The 17810-nt window shown below is 41.2% G+C and overlaps 1 protein-coding gene across 1 annotated transcript in view; it reads left to right on the forward strand.

Moving 5' to 3' along the window:
• abraxas2 (abraxas 2, BRISC complex subunit) overlaps positions 1–16376 on the forward strand; it is a 22206-nt gene extending 5830 nt beyond the window's left edge. The window contains exons 3-9 of the mRNA XM_034184504.1: positions 2284–2320; positions 10387–10453; positions 12076–12266; positions 12623–12745; positions 13841–13925; positions 14106–14223; positions 14480–16376. Coding sequence (XP_034040395.1) covers positions 2284–2320; positions 10387–10453; positions 12076–12266; positions 12623–12745; positions 13841–13925; positions 14106–14223; positions 14480–15036 — 1178 coding nt within the window. The 3' untranslated portion in view covers positions 15037–16376. The remainder of the gene's footprint in view (positions 1–2283; positions 2321–10386; positions 10454–12075; positions 12267–12622; positions 12746–13840; positions 13926–14105; positions 14224–14479) is intronic.
• Positions 16377–17810: the final 1434 nt, after the last annotated feature.

Consider the following 17810-nt stretch of genomic DNA (forward strand, 5'->3'; position numbering starts at 1 on the left):
TGCATCCAGCATTATAAACTTCAGAGAGCATTTAATGAAAAGTTTAGAATTGTTTTCAGGCCTGTTGGTACTCACTGAAAAAAATTTAATCGAGTAGTGCGTCGAGTGTAAGAATGCAAAGCGCATAGAAATGTAAATGCAGTGAGCAAAGAAAACTTCACTCAGTTAAATAAACATTTGTAAAATATTTTATTGCATAAAAATAAACTGTGTAGCTGAAGAACTTTTCAAAAATGGCACATTATGAGCACAGTGAGCATGATTCACTGCTGCATGAGTGGGTTATTTCAATATTATTACCTCTAAAATAAAAATTAACAATAACAAAAGTATGTATGCTAAACACTGCGATCAAAAAGTAGAAGCTTTCCATAACCATGAACTATATCTGGAGTTCTTCAACCACTCTGGATCCCAGCTAGATTGACAATGTTTGGTTTTATTTTGAAGACTTGCACTTGAGCTTTTCCCCCTGCACCTTCTTTCTCATCTGCTGCTGTCATGGTCCACTTCTGTCTCTCTTCTGTTCTCCTCACCTGTGTTTCTTGCTCTGGATTTTTTGAGACAGATGTCTCTGTATTCGGTTCTCTGTCTCACACATTGCAGCTTTTTCACTTTTTAGGCAGCGCCATGCTTACTTCAGCTAACGTACATCTAACTTAATTAAACACTCCCGATTTAAATTTAAAAGGGCTCACATCACATCAAAGACACAGAGGTGGCCTCGAGTTTGTAAGCAGCATCAAATGGTGCTGGTCACAGTGCTGCGGATGCACCTAAATGGTCTTTGATTTAGAAATTATTAGAGATTTACTGTTGTTTTTCATTAATTGACCTGCATTATTTTTCAGTGGTTTTATTTGTTCATTTTTATTTGTGGCCTGGCAGTGGCACTCGGTAGCCTGGTGACCCACAATCCTTATAGTACTTCAAAGGAAATACTGGAAGTTTCTGTGAAATTTCAATTAGAAATGTTTAGTGATTCACAGGATTGCTAAAAAAAGCAGTTTGAACATAACAGTTTTGAGTTTGTAGCGTCAACAGCAGATGCTACTATTATTGTGAACACCCCCTTTTTTCCTTTTTTTGTTTTTTTTTACTAATAGCCCAGTTTCATAGCCTTAAGAGTGTGCATATCATGAATGCTTGGTCTTGTTGGATTTGTGAGAATCTACTGAATCTACTGGTACCTTGTTTCCCATGTAACAATAAGAAATATACTCAAAACCTGGATTAATCTTTTTAGTCACATAGCACTACTATTATTCTGAACACTACTGTGTGTGTATGTGTGTGTATATATATATATATATATATATATATATATATATGTGTGTACATACATTATACGTATACATACACATACATATGTACACATATATATTAGCTTCTTGAAAGCCTGGGTGAAGCTGGGGGGAGAGAGTTCAATAATCTCACAGCCTGGTGGATGAAGCTCTTTGTGAGTCTGGTGGTGCTCGACCGGAGGCTCCTGTACCTCTTCCCGGAGGGCAGAGTGCTAAACAGGTTGTGTGCGGGATGGTTTGCATCGCCTACAATTGTGGTTGCTTTGCGGGTGAGGTGGGTGGTGTATATATCTTGCAGAGAGGGGAGTGAGGCACCAGTGATCCTTCCAGCTTCATTCACTATGCGCTGCAGGGCTTTCCTGTTGTAGTCAGTGCAGCTTCCACCCCACACAGTGATGCAGCTGAAAAGGATGCCCTCAATGGTGCCATGGTAGAAAGTGCTCATGATAGTTGGTGGAGCACTTGCCTGCTTGAGTTTGCGCAGGAAGTAGAGACGCCGCTGGGCCTTCTTTGCCAGTGATGCAGTGTTGGTGGTCCAGGACAGGTCCTCACTGATGTGCACCCCCAGGAATTTGGTGCTGCTCACTCTCTCCACAGCAGCACCCTCGATGGTCAGTGGCAGGTGTTGGGTGTGACCTTTCTGGAAGTCAACAACAATCTCCTTCGTCTTGCTGACATTCAGCAGGAGGTTGTTGTTTCTGCACCACGTGGTCAGAAGGCTGACCTCTTCCCTGTAGTGACTCTCATCGCCCTTGGTGATGAGCCCCACCAGAGTTGTGTCAGCCGCAAGCTTCACTATGTGGTTTGTGCTGTGGGTCTTTTTTTTATATGGTTGCGATAAGTCAGTTATAAGGTAAAAACCATTTAAACTATAAGGGCATAACATAAGGAACAGAAGCTGCTGCATTCTAAGTTTAGTTTTGCTGTTTTTCATTGAAGGTACATCACTGAAACATTTGCTGCATTTTGTTTCCAACAGAGATCCATAATCATGATCCTTGTGCACAGTTGTTTAGGTAAGAAACATTTTGTGACACACACACGCACACACACACACATACATATACACAGGTAAACCCTGTTAATTCACGTTTCGGCTTTACTCACGGTTGACTTGTAGACCCCGAAAGTTTAGACTACTGTATAAAGACTACTGTATGTTTTTGGTCAACCTCATTAACTCAGATAACTTGCGGTTTGATTTTGTGGACCCCAACTTGCGTAAGTTAGTGAGGTTCACTATACAGTGTGTGTATATATATATATATATATATATATATATATATATATATATATATATATATATATATATATATATATATATGAGGTCTGTTAGAAAAGTATCCGACCTTATTATTTTTTAAAAAAACCATATGGATTTGAATCACGTGTGATTGCGTCAGACAAGCTTGAACCCTCGTGCGCATGCGTAAGTTTTTTCATGCCTGTCGGTTGCGTCATTCGCCTGTGAGCAGGCTTTGAGTGAAACTTTTTTCCAGAAACTGTGAGAGACCTCCAGGTGGACACCGTTCGAAAAATTAATATGGCTTTCAGGGACAATTTTATGGGGATTAAACAGATTATGGGGTGTTACTGCCACTTTAAGGACTGCCCACAACTGCTGAGAGCGCGGCGCGCTCCCAGCCACCATCGACAGGCTGACACCCCGCTGGATCAACCAGATCATTTCCAATGTGAAAGCTTTGTTGATCCGGGACCTCGTCTGACTTTCACAAAAAGGCAGAAGGTGTGGACATCAGCACTTTTTCCGGCACATTCCACCGTTACAGGAGTTTTTTTTTTCATGGAAAGAAAAGCGGAGGGACGCGTCATGGCTCCGTTCATTACGCGGCACAAAACCACCTCCGTGTTGGTCTCACAGGACAGCTTTCAGGTGGATTTCAGACGGATTCCGGTTGCTTTCCAGTCGTGTGAATATCCGATTGTGATTGTGCATGAGCTGGACATGCCAGAACATGTCCCGTGAGACTTCATCATGGCGTTGCTTTGCGCCGAGCGGCTGCACCGCGATGCGCGGTGGAGCAGCTTCTCTTTCCATGACAAAAACTCTTGTAACAGTGAAATGTGCCGTTCATTTTTAAACTGGACACTGTCTTGATCCGGTATGTCATCTGACTAGCACAGGAATTGTGAAAAGACATGGACATCAGCACTTTTCTGGCACATTAAGACATACGTGCGGAGGAGTTCTGCACGTCGCGGTGCAGCCGCTTGGCGCAAAGCAACGCCGTTAATGAAGCCTCACGGGACATGTTCTGGCATGTCCAGCTCATGCACAATCACAATCGGATATTCACACGACTGGAAAGCAACCGGAATCCATCTGAAATCCACCTGAAAGCTGTCCTGAGAGACCAACACCGAGGTGGTTTTGTCCCGCGTAATGAACGGCTCCGTGGCGCATCCCTCCGCTTTTCTTTCCATGAAAAAAACTCCTGTAACAGTGGAATGTGCCGGAAAAAGTGCTGATGTCCACGTCTTTTCACAATTCCTGTGCTAGTCAGATGACATACTGGATCAAAACAGCATCCAGTTTAAAAATGAACGGCACATTTCACTGTTACAGGAGTTTTTGTCATGGAAACAGAAGCTGCTCCACCGCGCGTCGCGGTGCAGCCGCTCGGCGCAAAGCAATGCCGTGATGAAGCATCACGGGACATGTTCTGGCATGTCCAGCTCATGCACAATCACAATCGGATATTCACACGACTGGAAAGCAACCGGAATCCGTCTGAAATCCACCTGAAAGCTGTCCTGAGAGACCAACACCGAGGTGGTTTTGTCCCGCGTAATGAACGAAGCCATGGCGCGTCCCTCCGCTTTTCTTTCCTTGAAAAAAAACTCCTGTAACAGTGGAATGTGCCGGAAAAAGTGCTGATGTCCACATCCTCTGCCTTTTTGTGAAAGTCAGACAAGGTCCCAGATCAACAAAGCTTTCACGTTGGAAATGATCTGGTTGTTCCAGCGGGGTGTCAGCCTGTCGATGGGGACTGGGAGCGTGCCGCGCTCTCAGCAGTTGTGGGCTGTCCCTCAAAGCGGCAGTAACACCCCGTAATCTGTTTAATCCCCATAAAATCATCCCTGAAAACCATATTAATTTTTGAACGGTGTCCACCTGGAGGTCTCTCACAGTTTCTGGAAAAAAATTGATGCAGCAAAGCTCCAAATCATTCAGACGTTGATTCGCAATAAAAAATAGACGAGAGGGGTGGACCACACCTCAGTCAAAGCCTGCTCACAGGCGAATGACGCAACCGACAGGCATGAAAAAACTCACGCATGCGCACGAGGGTTCAAGCTTGTCTGACGCAATCACACGTGATTCAAATCCATGTGGTTTTTTAAAAAAATAATAAGGTCGAATACTTTTCTAACAGACCTCGTGTGTGTATATGTGTATGTATATATATATATATATATATATATATAAATCCAGTAAATCACATTGCATGATTTTTTAATAATTAATTTGCATTTTATTGCATGAAATAAGTATTTGACCCCCTAGAAAAACAGACCTTAACAATTGGTACAGAAACATTTGTCTGCCATTACAGAGGTCAGATGTTTCCTGTAGTTCTTGACCAAGTTTTCACACACTGCAATGGGGATTTTGGTCCACTCCTCCATACAGATCTTCTCCAAATCGTTCAGGTTTGGAGTTTCAGCTCCCTCAAAAGATTTTCTATTGAGTTCAGGTCTGGAGACTGGCCAAGCCACTCCAGGACCTTGAAATGCTTCTTACAGAGCCCCTCCTTAGTTGCCCTGGCTGTTTGTTTGGGCTCATTGTCATGCTGAAGACCCAGCCATGACCCATCTTCAATGCTCTTACTGAGGGAAGGAGGTTGTTTGCCAAAATCTCGCAATACATGACCCCATCCATCCTCCCTTCAATACGGTGCAGTCGTCCTGTCCCCTTTGCAGAAGAGCACCCCCAGAGTATGATGTTTCCACCCCCATGCTTCATGGTTGGGATGGTTTTCTTGGGGTTGTTCTCATCCTCTAAACATGGTAAAGGGAGTTGATTCCAAAAAGCTCTATTTTGGTCTCATCTGACCACATGACCTTCTCCGATGCCTCCTCTGGATCATCCAGATGATCACTGGTGAACTTCAAGCGGCCCTGGACATGTTCTGGCTTGAGCAGGGGGACCTTGCTGCCCTGCAGGATTTTAAACCATGACAGCATCATGTGTTACTAATGTAATCTTTGTGACTGTGGTCCCATCTCTCTTCAGGTCATTGACCAGGTCCTCCTGTGTAGTTCTAAGCTTTCTCAGAATCATCCTTACCCCACAAAGTGAGATCTTGCATGGAATTCCAGACAGAGGGAGATTGACAGTCATCTTGTGTTTCTTCCACTTTCTAATAAATAATCATAACAGTTGTCTTCTACCAAGCTGCTTGCCTGTTGTCCTGTAGTCCATCCCAGCCTTGTGCAGGTCTACAGTTTTGTCCCTGGTGTCCTAAGACAGCTCTTTTGTCTTGGCTATGGTGGACAGGTTGGAGTATGATTGATTGAGTGTGTGAACAGGTGTCTTTTATACAGGTAACAAATTCAAACAGGTGCAATAGGACTTCTTAAAGAAAAATTAACAGGTCTGTGAGAGCCAGAATTCTTGCTGGTTGGTAGGGGGTCAAATACTTATTTTATGCAATAAAATGCAAATTAATTATTTAAACATCATACAATGTAATTTTCTGTTGTTTTTTGTTTGTTTTGTTTTGGGGTTTTTTGTTTTTTTTTAGATTCTGTCTCTCACAGTTGAAGTGTACCTACGATAAAAATTACAGACCTCTCCATTCTTTGTAGATGGGAAAACCTGCAAAACTGACAGGGGTCAAATACTTATTTTCCCCACTGTGTGTGTGTGTGTATGTATGTATACATACATATGTGTATATACACTCAACAAAAATATAAACGCAACACTTTTGGTTTTGCTCCCATTTTGTATGAGATGAACTCAAAGATCTAAAACTTTTTCCACATACACAATATCACCATTTCCCTCAAATATTGTTCATAAACCAGTCTAAATCTGTGATAGTGAGCACTTCTCCTTTGCTGAGATAATCCATCCCACCTCACAGGTGTGCCATATCAAGATTCTGATTAGACACCATGATTAGTGCACAGGTGTGCCTTAGACTGTCCACAATAAAAGGCCACTCTGAAAGGTGCAGTTTTGTTTTATTGGGGGGATACCAGTCAGTATCTGGTGTGACCACCATTTGCCTCATGCAGTGCAACACATCTCCTTCGCATAAAGTTGAAGAGAACACATCTCCAACGTGCCAAACGCCAGCGAATGTGAGCATTTGCCCACTCAAGTCGGTTACGATGACGAACTGGAGTCAGGTCGATACCCCTATGAGGACGACGAGCATGCAGATGAGCTTCCCTGAGACGGTTTCTGACAGTTTGTGCAGAAATTCTTTGGTTATGCAAACCGATTGTTTCAGCAGCTGTCCGAGTGGCTGGTCTCAGACGATCTTGGAGGTGAACATGCTGGATGTGGAGGTCCTGGGCTGGTGTGGTTACACGTGGTCTGCGGTTGTGAGGCTGGTTGGATGTACTGCCAAATTCTCTGAAACGCCTTTGGAGACGGCTTATGGTAGAGAAATTAACATTCAATACACGAGCAACAGCTCTGGTTGACATTCCTGCTGTCAGCATGCCATTTGCATTCTCCCTCAAATCTTGCGACATCTGTGGCATTGTGCTGTGTGATAAAACTGCACCTTTCAGAGTGGCCTTTTATTGTGGGCAGTCTAAGGCACACCTGTGCACTAATCATGGTGTCTAATCAACATCTTGATATGGCACACCTGTGAGGTGGGATGGATTACCTCAGCAAAGGAGAAGTGCTCACTATCACAGATTTAAACTGGTTTGTGAACAATATTTGAGGGAAATGGTGATACTGTGTATGTGGAAAAAGTTTTAAATCTCTGAGTTCATCTCATACAAAATGGGAGCAAAACCAAAAGTGTTGCGTTTATATTTTTGTTGAGTATATGTGTGTGTGTGTGCGTGTACGAGGGTAGGGTGAAAAGTTCCAAGGCTCACTATAATGCTGTTAATGCATTACTCCTTCATGGGGAGCCTTAGAACTTTTCAGCCTACCCTTGTGTGTATATATATATATATATATATATATATGTACACACACAACCCGGGCAGCACGGTGGCTTAGTGGTTAGCACTGTTGCCTCACAGCGAGAAGGTCATGGGTTCAATTCCCGTGGCCTTTCTGTGTGGAGTTTGCATGTTCTCCCCGTGTTTGCGTGGGTTTCCTCCGGGTGCTCTGGTTTTCTCCCACATCCAAAGACATGCGGGTTAGGTGGATTGGAATCTTTAAAAATTGTCCTTAGGTGTGTGTGTGGGTGTGTCTGTTTGTCTATTTGTGGCCCTGCGACAGACTGGCGTCCTGTTCTGGGTGTACCCCGCCTCACGCCCTATGACTGCTGGGATAGGCTCCAGCCCCCCGCGACCCTTAATTGGACTAAGCGGTAGAAGATGGATGGATATATACAACCCCTGGCAAAAATTATGGAATCACCGACCTCGGAGGATGTTCATTCAGTTGTTTAATTTTGTAGAAAAAAAGCAGATCACAGACATGACACAAAACTAAAGTCATTTCAAATGGCAACTTTCTGGCTTTAAGAAACACTATAAGAAATCAGGAAAAAAAATTGTGGCAGTCAGTAACGGTTACTTTTATAGACCAAGCAGAGGGAAAAAAATATGGAATCACTCAATTCTGAGGAAAAAATTATGGAATCATGAAAAACAAAAGAACGCTCCAACACATCATTAGTATTTTGTTGCACCACCTCTGGCTTTTATAACAGCTTGCAGTCTCTGAGGCATGGACTTAATGAGTGACAAACAGTACTCTTCATCAATCTGGCTCCAACTTTCTCTGCTTGCTGTTGCCAGATCAGCTTTGCAGGTTGGAGCCTTGTCATGGACCATTTTCTTCAACTTCCACCAAAGATTTTCAATTGGATTAAGATCTGGACTATTTGCAGGCCATGACATTGACCCTATGTGTCTTTTTGCAAGGAATGTTTTCACAGTTTTTGCTCTATGGCAAGATGCATTATCATCTTGAAAAATGATTTCATCATCCCCAAACATCCTTTCAATTGATGGGATAAGAAAAGTGTCCAAAATATCAATGTAAACTTGTGCATTTATTGATGATGTAATGACAGCCATCTCCCCAGTGCCTTTACCTGACATGCAGCCCCATATCATCAATGACTGTGGAAATTTACATGTTCTCTTCAGGCAGTCATCTTTATAAATCTTATTGGAACGGCACCAAACAAAAGTTCCAGCATCATCACCTTGCCCAATGCAGATTCGAGATTCATCACTGAATATGACTTTCATCCAGTCATCCACAGTCCATGATTGCTTTTCCTTAGCCCATTGTAACCTTGTTTTTTTCTGTTTAGGTGTTAATGATGGCTTTCGTTTAGCTTTTCTGTATGTAAATCCCATTTCCTTTAGGTGGTTTCTTACAGTTCGGTCACAGACGTTGACTCCAGTTTCCTCCCATTCGTTCCTCATTTGTTTTGTTGTGCATTTTCGATTTTTGAGACATATGCCTTTAACAGCCTTCCCATGTTGTTTGTATTTGGTCCAGAGTTTAGACACAGCTGACTGTGAACAACCAACATCTTTTGCAACATTGCGTGATGATTTACCCTCTTTTAAGAATTTGATAATCCTCTCCTTTGTTTCAATTGACATCTCTCGTGTTGGAGCCATGATTCATGTCAGTCCACTTGGTGCAACAGCTCTCCAAGGTGTGATCACTCCTTTTTAGATGCAGACTAATGAGCAGATCTGATTTGATGCAGGTGTTAGTTTTGGGGATGAAAATTTACAGGGTGATTCCTTAATTTATTCCTCAGAATTGAGTGAGTCCATATTTCTTTCCCTCTGCATGGTCTAAAAAAGTAACCGTTACTGACTGCCACAATTATTTTTCCTGATTTCTTATAGTGTTTCTTAAAGCCAGAAAGTTGTCATTTGAAATTACTTTAGTTTTGTGTCATGTCTGTGATCTGCTTTTTTTCTACAAAATTAAACAACTGAATGAACATCCTCCGAGGCCGGTGATTCCATAATTATTGCCAGGGGTTGTGTGTGTGTGTGTGTGTGTGTGTGTGTGTGTGTGTGTGTGTGTGTGTGTGTGTGTGTGTGTGTGTGTGTGTGTGTGTGTGTGTGTGTGTGTGTGTGTGTGTGTGTGTGTGTGTGTGTGTGTGTATGTATGTGTATATATATATATATATATATATATATATACACACACACACACACACTCAACAAAAATATAAACGCAACACTTGGTTTTGCTCCCGTTTTGTATGAGATGAACTCTTCTCCTTTGCTGAGATAATCCATCCCACCTCATATCAAGATGCTGATTAGACACCATGATTAGTGCACAGGTGTGCCTTAGACTGCCCACAATAAAAGGCAATAAAAGAAGTCCTCACTATCACAGATTTAGACTGGTTTGTGACCAATATTTGAGGGAAATGGTGATATTGTGTATGTGGAAAAGCTTTTAGATCTTTGAGTTCATCTCATACAAAATGGGAGCAAAACCAAAAGTGTTGCATTTATATTTTTGTTGAGTGTATATATAAGGTTATTTTGGGGGGTAATTATTGTTGTGATTATTTTCAAGATTTTTTTTTTCTGTATAATGTCCACTATTGATATTGAGAATAAAGTTACAAGCTGGCTTTCAGTATTTGTTGAATTTTGTGTTTGTTACAAATGAGACATTAATGTAATCTGTAAAATATCAAATGTATTACTTCTTCATTGCCCTGATTAAAATGCAGCATTGTGTAAAGTATCACATGCCTGGTAGCTTATTTGTAGGTCACTTCGATATTAATTCTTCTTACCAAATTTTTTCTGAACATGGTTTTTTGTAGTGTAGGTGGCTCTAGCTGACAAGAATACTGGGGGAAACAGCTACAGCTTGATGATTTCTGTATCTATGTGCTTTTCCTTCTCTCACCAGCTTTTATGACTACGCAGGCAAAGTCAATGAGGAAAATCTTAACACCATTCTTAAAGATAAGCGAAAAGTGAGTGGGTTATTTTTATTTTTAATTAAGGATAAATTGATTTGTCATAACACTGGTCTTGTCTTGGATTTTTGTGCTAGAGTTTAACTTAATTTTCTGCTCATATCTTGTTTTAAAAATAAATGCAGGTAAATAAACATCTGAGATTCCCACCTTAGTACCTCACAGCTAAAGTTGAATTTTTTTTGCCACTTCTTGTGTACCAAGAAATGATTGTAAAATAAATCTGTTAGTAGTGATTCAGGAAATATTGTTAAACTAATAATACCCTACAGAGGTCTTATATTCCGTAAAACCTGTGCAGTTCCATGAAATCACCACTGATCAAATTGTCTAATATCCGTGATATTGGCTACTTTAAGGAAAAAAATCCTAGTCCTCCCCAACAGAGACAGAACATGTGGGTGTGCGAGAGACTTGGTAGAAGCAGATCTGTAGGGTTGTTCATGTTATATGGTGAAAAAATAAAAGTTGTGACAGACTTTGGGCCACATGTTTTTGTTCCACTTGTGGTTTTATAGGTGCAGACCAAATTTGAACTCAATCAGATAAGATTTAGAGGTCCCCCAGAGTGACATATTTTCCTCTCCCTCTGCTGGCAAGGCAATGTCACCCTAACAGGAGACTCTGAAGACTCTGATGGCATTATTTTTCTTTTACAGCCACATGTGATGGCTTCTAATCACAAAAAGTGGTGGTTGATTGGTCACCCAGAGGAGAACATTACTGGAATTACTGGATTACTACATTGCTTGATTGGGGAAAATTGTTGCTTTGTGGGGGACCCCTAAGCAATGTCCGATTACAATAAAATTTGGCACAGATCTTCTTTTTTATTAGTGGAACAAGAACAACATGTGGCCCAAAAGATTTTGTAACATTTGACATTTTGAACAGGTCTACAGATCTGTTATGATTTTAGTATGGTGTGTAGAGCAAAATGACAAAGTTTTTGTTTCATAAAGTGTTAAAGCATTTCCACAGGGATCATAGTGATTTTTGACAGATTTTAAATCCAAATTTTCATCTTGTGTATAACTGCTGTGCTACGGTCACATTAGCTACAAACGACGGAGATAACCAGTTGGCGTTGTCGCTTGATGGGCATTCCTGGTTTTAGGGTTAGAACATCTATGCTACATCTCTATAAGCTGTCTTGTGAATCACTTCGGAGGTGTTATCTGGTTACAATAACAGCTTTATTGCATTTAGAAGTGTTTATTTCTCGCTAACTTTTGCAAAATATGGGAGAACCGTATTAGATTTTTACAGAAACGCAGCTGTTTCAGAGCATTTTCTGCCAACTTGGATGAATTTGTTTGAGCGAACAACCAGCTGATATTACTCTGATCAGCAGTCACTGTATCATGTCACTCAGTATTTGCAGAAAATAGACTTCAGGTCTATTTTGGCCCCACCTTGCTGGCAGCAAAGCGACCATTGTCTGTCACTGCTGTAAAACGCCCACTCTCATTGAAAATGAATGACAAGTCACTGCTTTGCCGCCGTCGCTTGCTGTCACTTGTAGCTAATGTGACCATACCTTCAGGTTTGGTGCCGCCTTCTCCCAGTAGTGTAATCTTGATAAAAGAAAACACATATTTGTGTCCTCTGCCACTTAGAATGTCATCGGTTGGTACCGGTTCCGGAGGAACACCCAGCAGCAGATGTCATTCAGGGAACAGATCATCCACAAACAGCTGACTCAGCTACTTGGTGTGCCCGACCTCATCTTCCTTCTTTTCAGCTTCATCTCCACAGCCAACAGCTCCACCCATGCACTTGAATATGTTCTCTTCAGACCAAACCGCAAGTAATGACTGCTCGTGTGCATATCACACACACACTGAACCATGTGATCCAGCCTGTGCAAACAAATACAGGCAGCTCATTTGTGTAACAAGAAACTATTTCATACCAGAAATGATGTGTGATTTTGTTTCCCATAGATGTTTGATGGTCTAAAGTCAGTGAAATTAGTTACACATTGTGCCCTAATTTCAGGACAAGGGGTTTGAAAGCAAAAATAATTCCATTTTGTGACCACCCTATGTATATGAAATAATGTTATACATGTATTTATTGTGGTACTACATTCAAAATGCTCAATATGAAACATGTAGCATGTGAATCTTCAGGATTTGGTGCTAAGTGCTCATCTTCATTCAGTAGGTACAATCAGAGGATCACCCTTACCATCCCAAACCTGGGCAACACAAGCCAGCAGGAATATAAAGTCTCTTCGGTGCCCAACACCTCACTTAACTATGCCAGAGTTATCAAAGAGCATGGGTAAGGTTTTACTTTCTTCAGTCTCATTTCAGACTAGGTACTGTAAGTGATGATCCACATACATGTGACCCACTATAGTGGGAAAGTTAATGTATTTTCAGCTTTGGATTGGGTTGCTGTACCATATTTTCTGTGCTGTGTGTTACACTGGAGTATTAGTTGCATTTGTCTAAAAATGTGTCACGAAGAGGTCAAAAAACATGTTGGCCATATTGATCTATAAGTGCAACAAGAAGCAAAATTAATTTAACCTGTGCTTTATGAATAAAGTATTCACCACATTAGCAAGCAGTAGCTAATGGGCTGATTAATATTATCATAAGTGTCAAAAAACTTGAGTAAACTGCTTCTTGTTGCCACTAAACAAACATTGACACAAATGTCAATGCAGAGCTAAATGTGCACATTTGCTACACTAAAATGTAAATAAACTTTTAAAATGACTGTATGATGATAATAAGTAGTGTGATAATTATCCTTACTTTAGCCTAGTGCTGCTCATCACTTGCAGTTCTGGCTTTCCAACAAAGTGCAAACAATTTGAATGCGAAATAGTATGAAGGTTATTACCTCTCTTTATTCAAAAGCATGGTCTTTTAGTTTGTGAGCTAGATTTATTAATTTTGCTTTTTGTCTGAGACCCAGCATTTCCTCCGCATTCAGATATTCTTGTTATTGTTTTATAGCAATTGACATCCAGCTTAATGTGCGTTACCACTACCTTCTCCACTGTGTGGATTAGTTCAGATCCATATACAGGAGCAGTTTTTGGTTGTTACATGTGTAGACTGTGCTATTTCCTGTCCATAGAAGATAATGCAGTATTGTTTTACATATGTCACTTCATAAGTCACAGGACCAGCCAAACAAATAAAATATTTAAGAGTGTGACTTATTTTCCGGAAAATACAGTAATTTTATTTCTACTGTTAGCCCAACTGTTGGAATTATATGGTTGACAGCTTGAAAAATTTGATATAGAAGACATCCACTGTTTGACCACTTTGCATCCCATCCAATTTAATGTTTAATCTTCAATAACAGTCTGTGTCACGAATGTGTCCACTTAAACAGTGTATTTAAATGTTTCTCCAGGTCAGAATTCTTTGACAAAGATGGTGTCATGAAGGATATCCGAACAATATTCCAAGTCTACAGTGCACTGCAAGATAAAGTGCAGGCAAGTGTGTGTGTGTGTGTGTGTGTGTGTGTGTGTGTGTGTGTGTGTGTGTGTGTGTGTGTGTGTGTGTGTGTGTGTGTGTGTGTGTGTGTGTGTGTGTGTGTGTGTGTCATGGGGGCTTAGAATCAACTGTTATATATTTTTTTCATCCTTTTTCTTTTTCACTTTTGCCCTTCTTAGGCTGTGTGTGGGGAGGTGGAACAAAGTGAACGCATGAAGGAAAAAATTCAAGAGGATCTCAACAAACTCAAGCAGCAAATTGCCCTCAGGAAGCGCAAGACAGCAGAAGAGGAGAGAAGTACGTATGTTTGAGGTTATATGTTCAAACAGAAAACCCTGTTCAGATGAGCTTTCTCAGTATTTTAATAATCTGTCTTTGTGACACGCTTCCACTCTCTCTGAGCCTATTTGTAAATATTTGATTTGTGAACCAGTCAGACTTGATACACTCAGATTTCCGTGTGCTATGATTTTGTTAAATAATTTATTCAGTTTTCATTTTGCACCAGTGACCTTTTTTTTTTTTAACCTTTTAACATCTCTCTGTTCCACAGGGCTTCGTGAGGCTCAAAATTCAGACTCCCATTCTGCTCCAGAGGAGAACACAGAACTTGCTGAAATTTCCCTTTTGTCGAGGATAGCGTTCCATTCGCCTTCGGCTCCAGAGCGACCTAGTACCTCACCTAACCCACCTTTGTATACTGATCTTTTATCCCAAGATGACTCTGTACTATCAGCCTCCTCTTCACCTCCTACCAGCGCCGCTCTATTGCCCCGACCCCAAGCTGTGGGTTCTCCGGGTCACCCTACCCCTGGCTTATTGGGAATGGGGCTGGGGCTGGGCCTCGGAGCAAGCTCTAATCTCGTTACCACTCTGAGCACCCCGTACCTTGGCAATGGGGATGGTTCAAGCTCTGACTCCTTAGACCGGCAAGCTGCAGGGCAGGAAGATGATGACGACGAAGATGATGAAGATGAGGACAGTAGCGAATATGAGAACTTAGTCAGCGAAGCCTCTCATTTGCAGGTGGCCTCGGCCAGCATTTTAGCTCAAGGCCGACCGGCTGCCCTCAATCCTGACGGAGACTCTCGTGACTCACAGACCACATAGAAGCATGCCGTCGGTGTGCAATGGACGCAAATAAGTGATGCACCTTGAGAGGTGGACATCTCAAGCAATCAAAGATAGATGAAATAAGTGCCAGTCCTCAAAGTGAAAGGCATACACAGGTGGTATTGCGCTATATGTTATTAATTCTCATCTTAGACTGATCTCCATTTTAAGGGGAAAAATTTGGAGGTTTTGCAGGTGGGACGGGTGCACCTCACTGCAAGAAACAGCCTGTGTCTGTTTTTGAATGGGAGGTGATCTGGATACCCGACGGGTCTGAGGTGAATATTTTGCCGTAAATGCCAGCTAGTTGGCTGGGCTGTTGCCTATAAGACAAGGTCTACTCTTCTCTCTGTGTACCTCACTGTGTCACACGTGCACCACCAACTCACCCACTTACACCCTTTCCTATTGCACTATTAAGTTTGCCTTCTTTTAAACCAACCACTTTCACAAGCAAAGAAAAAATAATTCTGCGGCCTTCAATCTTTTTATGGTTGGCAGTTTTTTTTTTGTTGTTCGTTTGTTTGCTTTTTGAAAAAAAGAGATATATATGTTACAAATTTCTTCATCTTGTGCAGTTTTTGATTTTTGGACTTGTCTCATTGTCATTTTCATTTCAGTGTTAGCAATCCATACATTGTCTTTTAAGAATAATTACAGCTGCCTATTTAAATGATGAAAATAGATTCCAAACAAAATTTAATCTGCCACTTCTATAATGGGTGCTTTATATATACATATATATTTTGTCAAATTAATGGTTAAACTAATTTGATTGATAAGAATGTCAATGTGTAGATCTTGGATAACATTGAAGTTGTATGCGCTTTGCTGCACTTAACATAAGATTTCTTTTATTATTGCGCTGTACCAATGCTGTCATGTTGTGCCACTCGAGTTATCCTCCGCACTCTGAGCTGGACCTCTGATCAGCTTTTGTATGTTGTATAAGGTGCACAGGGCAAACACAATGTACTGTAGCTTTACTAACCAGATGCTTAAGGTCCCCTTCTGCTGCTGCAACCCAGAGAGCTACCACTGGATTAAAAAAACAAACAAAGGAGATTTGCATCTGTTTGTTCTTAACCTGGCTGCACACTACTGGTTGTCTCCCTTGCTACTGATTGATTGCAGTCTCATAACCATCTTGCAGCTTGCTTCTCACTAACTTGTGCTCCATTAAAGTCTTAACAGACGGCTGACATGTACGTGTGAATTGGGAAAAGAGAGCGAGAGCTCGCCTTCTTGTCTTGATGGCAGACCTCGTGCATTCAGACCCACCGCATGATGTTACATGTATGAACCTGGATAATGTGACAAAAAACTTCATCACCTTCCTTCAGTTTGTTCAGTGCCTTCCACTCAGGACAGTTACTGCAGGTTTTATCTGCACACACACACACACAACACTATAATGGATTGTTTTCACAGGGAAAAGATGTAAGCAACTGTTTCCACTCCAGTTTTATTTTTCTTTATTTCCAGTGGAATGGTGGTCTTACTTTTTTCCTCTCTTCTTTCTATTTATCAGTGGTGTCCAAACTATTCCAGAAAGAGCCGAGAGGGTGCAGATTTTCTTTGCAGCCACTGACTCCAACAGATGATTTCACTGATTAACATCACTATGACAGAAGAGATGAGTTCATCAGTGAAATCACCTGCTGGAGTCAGTGGCTGCAAAGAAAACCTGCACCCTCTCTGCCCTTTCGGAATACTTTGGACACCACCGATTTACATTGATGTCTTATAATTGGACCTATGTTGAATTGTTGCTACTGTGGCTTTGCTTAGATTAGTGTTGGAAGCTGGAATTGTATTTGTGAAACCAGAGAGAATCGCATTTTGGCCTGCTTTTCCTGCAAAGGTACATTTGGTATGATGATTGTAACTGATGAAAGATTAGCAGATTATTTATTATTCTTAACAGTTGCTTCCATAAGGAGGCAATGTTTTTGGTGCTGTTTGTTCTGTTTGTTTGCTTGCAGGTTTATGTCAAAACAACAACAAAAAAACTAAACCAATTTTTTTGAAACTTGGGCAAAGGGTGAGGTATGAGCTCAGGAATAAACTGTTAACTTTTGGAGCCGATCTAATTATGGGGGTGGATCCAGGAATTATTTGGCCATTTTCAACATTTTAATGATTTTCTCGATGGAATACACAAATTTCTCTGGGGGAAAAATCGGCATCTTAGTACTCTGCATATGCCACTTTTTTGTGAATTATGTCTTGATAAATTCACACAAATGCTAAAAGGGTCACTGTATTGCAATGTTGATTTAAAAAAAAATTCCTGGAGCCACTCAAAAAGTTAATAGATTCTTCTTTGGCCCATGCCCCATGATTTCACAGTTTGAAGAAAATCGGTTTAAGCAGTATTCGCTTAACCCTGCCATAATTCTCTTAATAGTTAGAGATACGTGTGATATGTGGACTTAAAATATAATCATCCATTTGAAGCCAAATGAGTATTTGGTAGTGGTTGGCCTGGGCACTGGTTGCACAGCACCTTGTTAGCGTTGAGCGGGCCTAGATGCCAGCCTAGAGGTTTGCTCTGCAGTTGGATGACGATCAGCAAGTTGCACTGGAAATGGAGATATTTTTGACATGGAGAAGTGTTGGAAGATACTTTGCCTTGTGGGCAACTTCTGCTTTTTTTTTTTTCAGTCTAGTTGGATGTTGTGTGTTGGGGGGGGGGGGGGTGTTCTTTTTAAACGTTTGATTTTTCTCTTATGTGCATTGCTAGCGAATCGCTAATCGGGAACTGGCAC

Source organism: Thalassophryne amazonica, chromosome 13, assembly GCF_902500255.1.
Source record: "Thalassophryne amazonica chromosome 13, fThaAma1.1, whole genome shotgun sequence".
In the NCBI taxonomy this organism is placed as follows: Eukaryota; Metazoa; Chordata; class Actinopteri; order Batrachoidiformes; family Batrachoididae; genus Thalassophryne; species Thalassophryne amazonica.